The sequence below is a fragment of the Manihot esculenta genome, chromosome 13, assembly GCF_001659605.2.
Source record: "Manihot esculenta cultivar AM560-2 chromosome 13, M.esculenta_v8, whole genome shotgun sequence".
Taxonomy (NCBI): domain Eukaryota; kingdom Viridiplantae; phylum Streptophyta; class Magnoliopsida; order Malpighiales; family Euphorbiaceae; genus Manihot; species Manihot esculenta.
The window spans coordinates 31,277,475-31,282,763 of NC_035173.2; the positions used below are offsets into that span (position 1 = coordinate 31,277,475).

Below are 5,289 nucleotides of genomic sequence, written 5' to 3' on the forward strand. Positions count from 1 at the left end.
GGAAAGATCTTCTTCTCCCCACAGACGACGCCAATTGATACTCTGAGATCCAGAGAAAATAGGGTTTATAATGGTTGAGTAAGCTTGGTCTAAGAAGAGGGTGCCCCTCTCCCTTTATTCTTTTTCTTTTTCTGACCAATGATGTTTAACGGCCTTTCTGCTATAGGGACGTCTGTCTCTATCATTCAGGTCCGTTCGTACAGTGGTGTCAATTCCCCTTACTCATGTTAGGCGGCCATTTAATTCCCCCCAGAGCGCGTGCAAGAAAGGCTGCGAAAAGACCTGGCCTGCTGCCCATCCTTGGGTCCCATCACGGGGCTGGCTCTAACACAGCAGGTTCTGAGCTCAAAGGTGGCCCAGATCAGCTGATATCTTCATATCTGGTCCATTGCTATGAGCAGGCTTTCCCTGAGATGTTCTGAGCTCTGGGCCGAGTTTCGCTATCATGGGCCCTAGTCCAGGCCTGGGAGGGGAAGAGACCCAGCGATTATCAGAGCCATTTCCTAGGTGTATGAAATAGCAATTTTAATAAGGTCAATTTACTTTAAAAAAAATAAACGTTTACGCGTAATATTTTAATTTTAATTTTTAATTTTAATTTAATTAATGTAATTTTTATATTTTAGTATAATTTTAATTGATTTATATATTTTTAAATTTAATAATTTATGTGAAAATTGTTATAATCATTTTTGGATTGATTAATTGATTGAAAATTTTAATATTTATATTATTTTATATTTTAATGTAAACAATTCAATATGTATATTTGAATGTAAATTTATTTAATTTTTAAAATTAAAATTAAAAAATAAATAATGTAATTGTTAACACAGAGTTTACATCTTTAATCGTAATAAATTTTATTAAAGATAAATTTTATTTTATAATAATAATTATAAATATTTAATAAGAAGATATATTATTTAATTTAAAATAATAGTGTATTCAAAATAATTAAAAATAATATAATTATTATAAATTTTAATAATTATTAATATAGAATAAAATTTATTTATTATTATTTTTTAAAATAAAAATTGATAAATGAGAGAGTAAAACCTAAAATCTCTCATATCTATTCAGATGCATTTACCATCAGGATAATACTGTGAATGCAAAATCTATTTATTATGAAAACTACATCTTTAATAGTTTAATATTATATTTTTTTTGAAATAGAGATAAAAAATTGGGTGAAAAGAATTTAAAATCTCTCAAATTTATTTAGATCCATTTACCACCGAATTAAATCTGTAAGTGCAACAACTCATTATTATTGTATTTAAAATTAAATATATTATTTAATTATAGTTAAAAATAAAATAATATTATTTTTATATGTAAAATTAATTTATATTTAAAAAATAATAAAATATTATATTTCACATTCTATTTTTAACTTTTATATTTTAATTTTTAAAATTGATTAAAATTACATTTATATATAATGAGTCAATTAAATTAAAATTTAAATATTTAAATTAAAATATAAAATAATATAAATATTAGGATATTTTTAATCATTTAATTATTAATTTATATAATAATAATAATAATAATAAACGTAATATATTAATTAAATTATTAAATTGTCATATAAATTATTAAATTTAATAATTTATAAATTAACTAAAATTAAATTAAAATTTACAAATGTCATATCAATTAAAAATTAAATTAATTAAATTAAAATTAAAAAATTAAAATTAAAATATAAATATCCACAAATCGTTAGTCTTTTTCATCAATTGTCCTTTCAACAATGATGAATATAATTGTTAAAAAATAATCCATCATTGTTTAGAGCCCTTTCATAGGGGTATGCCATAAATGAATTTAATTTATTTACGATTACATATCGCCACACAAAATTTAAAAAAAACATTAATTACGATTATATATCTTATATGTTAATGGCAATATTATATTTTTATTGGTTATTTTTAATTTTTTTATAGAAATTAGGGTGAAAACATCATTTTTTTATTTTAATTTATATTTTTCTAAATTTTATTATTATAAATTAATATATATATATATATATATATATACAAATAATAAATTAGATATTAATTGAGTTATTTATTTAAATTTTTCATATATAATATTATAATATTATAATTTAATATTTTATTATAAAATTAAATTATAAAATATATATTATAATTTTTATAATAAAAATAATATATTTTTATTATAACAATTTTTTATTAATATATTTTTATTTATATTAATTTTATAAAAAAATTTATATAAAACATACCTATTTAGTTTAAAAATTCAACTCCACCGACAGATAAAAGCCCGAATAAAAACTCCACTTATTTTTGAAATATTAGGTGGAAGAAGGGACAGAGAGTAGGACAATATTTTAGCTATATTTTTTTTTTGTGGAGGTAAATCTTAATAACGATAAAAACATGTTGATTGGGGTGTTCCTTTCAGTACTGTCTAGCTACAATTTTTTCTAATATATTAAATATTACTATTTAATAAATATTCCTGAACCAAAATTTTAAAAAATTTATTTTTTGGACGTAAAATAATAAAAAATCCGAATAAAAACTCTAATTATTGTTGAAATATTAGTGGAAGAAAAGACAGAGAGTAGGACAACATTTTAGCTATATTATCTGTGGATGTAAATCTTGATGACGATAAAACTTACTGATTTCAGGGTGGAGTTCCTTTCAGTACTAACTATACTTTTTTTCTAATATATTAAATATTATTATTTAATTTGTATAATCTTTATAATAAATGCCTAAATAAGAATTTCTCTTTTATATTTTCTAGAAATTTTTTCAAAATATAAAATATTTTCTTGATAAAATTTAAAATCCAATGCAGAGATACAAAAATATATTTAAAAAATATAGCAATTCAAAAATCATAATATAAAAAATCATAAGCTCACAAACTTAATTCTCGCAGAGTGACATGATTCATATGCAATAGTTTGAATCAAATATCTCTTTTTCAGACAGCGCAAGGAAGAGTTGCGAAAGTTTTATCCCAAATTTGAAGCAGTATTGTACAACCTAAAATGTTGTATTTTACATCCACTAAACCTAAAAAACAGGTTACTTAAGAAACAAAAAGCAAGCTTATAAATAACATAAACATAATAGAGACTCGAACTATCATCTTCAAGAAATAAATCTCTAATTATACCTTTGGATGCACACAACATAGGTCCAAATAGGGGAGGAGGCAGAGCTCTAGCCATGTCACTCTTTTTTAGGTTTTTGATGAACTCAGAGCTTCCAATGTATTCTATGATCTATGCAAAATTCCCTCTCTATCACCGAGAAACTTCAACAATGAATTAGCAAAAACCATAACCTACATGTAGAAAGCCCTAACGTTACAAACACAAAAATCAACAAGGAACTTAACTAAAAATAAAGGAAAGCAAAAACATATTTATCCATCCCTTTTAGTGAAATTGTTGGATTTACTCGAAAAAAAACAAGACGAAAAAGGAAACCACATTTCAAGTGGAGAAAAAGGAGCCTTTCCTCACTTGAAGGGATTGTGACTGATGAGACTTTTTCTAGATACTTAAATTGCTTAAGTCTTAGTTATAATTTTGATAAAGTTTACTTTATGTTATAAATGTAGTGATGTAAAAGTTAGGTAGCTGATTATAATACAACTCACTATATCTTAGCATGCTTTCTTACTTATGAGAGTTGCTAATCTTTCTTATAATCTATGTAATCAGCCTCATTTGGCTTTATATTCAATAAATCATCATCTCCAGTAAGAGAAGAAGAGAGTTAGAGACGTTTTGAGTTACTCTATTTTTTTTTCTTAGTTCGCTACTGGTTTTAGATATCTGTTTTCAGTTCTAAATATCTAATTTCAGTATTTGGTTATTTATTCTCTACTCCAACTCCTACCAGTAGTATCAGTACTTCTTATATTCTTTAAGTGCCTGTAAAAGAGAAAAAAAAAAAGTGAGAATCCCCTTACTAAAAAACCTTTAAACACTAGAGTACATAGTGATGGCTTCTAATGGGTATTTTGCTCCTTCACCACCTTTATTTTCTGGAGAAGGCTATGTGATCTGAGCTGTGAAGATGAAGGCTTATCTCAAAACTTTTGATATGTGGGAGGTGACTGAAAGTGGTAAAGAACCAGCTCTCTTAAGAGATAATCCTACTGTTACTCAAATTAAGGCTCATAGTGAAGAGTGTGCTAAGGGATTCAAGGCTATGTCATGTCTTCATTCCTTTGTCTCTGATGTGATTTTCACAAGAATCATGGCTTGTGAATCTGCAAAAGAAGCTTGGGACAGACTTAAGGAGGAGTTACAAGGAAGTGAAAGCTTGAGGCAGATAACTATTCTCAACTTGAGAAGGGAGTTTGAGGTTCTAAAAATAAAAGAATCTAAAACTCTAAAGGAGTACATTGATAGATTAATGGCTATGGTCAACAAAATCAGGTTGTTGGCTGAAGATTTAATAGATAAAAGAGTTGAGGAGAAGGTTCTTATGAGCCTGCTTGAGAGATTTGAGTCTAAAATCTCATCTTTGGAGGACTCTAAAGATCTGAGCAAGATCACTCTACGTGAGCTCATAAATTCTTTACAAGCAACTAAGCAAAAGAGATTTTTTAGACAAGAATATGCTTTTGAGAAGGCTTTTGTTACAATACATAAAGGAAAGCAGGACAAGCAACCTGAAAGTGGAAGTAGTGCTGCAAAAAAGGGCAAATTTCCACCTTGTTCAACCTATAGAAAAATAAATCACTTGGAGAAGGATTGTTGGCAGAAAAATGGTATTAAGCCTGTGCAATGCCATTATTGCAAGAAATACGGTCATATTTCCAAAGATTGCATAATTAGATAGGGCAAAGCTCAAAACTATCAGTAGGGTCAGCAAGCTAATTTCATTGATGATCAACTTAAGCACTAGGAAGATCATATGTTCATAGCTTCTCAGTCATATAGAGTTGCTGATAACCTTATTTGGTTCATTGATAGTGGTTGTACAAGTCATATAGCTTGAGATAAAAGCTTATTTGTATCCATGGACAAATCAGTAAAAGCTACTATGAAGATGGGAAATGGGGAGATAGTTCAGGCTATGAGAAAGGGTATTGTTGCTATGCAAGCAAAGAAAGGTACCAAGTATATTTCTGATGCTCTCTATATTCCTAATCTAGATCAGAATTTACTGAGTGTTGCTCAAATGATGAAAAAAGGATATTCCATATCTTTCAAAGATTCTTCATGCCATATTTATGACTCAAATAATTCTGAAGTGAGGTTAGAATAAT

General features: G+C 26.9%; 1 protein-coding gene across 1 annotated transcript; it reads left to right on the forward strand.

Annotated features, from left to right (window-relative positions):
• Nucleotides 1–4,088: 4,088 nt before the first annotated feature.
• LOC110629277 lies at nt 4,089–4,859 on the forward strand. The gene has a single exon (XM_021776187.1). It carries the CDS (start codon nt 4,089–4,091, stop codon nt 4,857–4,859), a length of 771 nt encoding a protein of 256 aa, XP_021631879.1.
• The last annotated feature ends 430 nt before the right edge of the window (nt 4,860–5,289 follow it).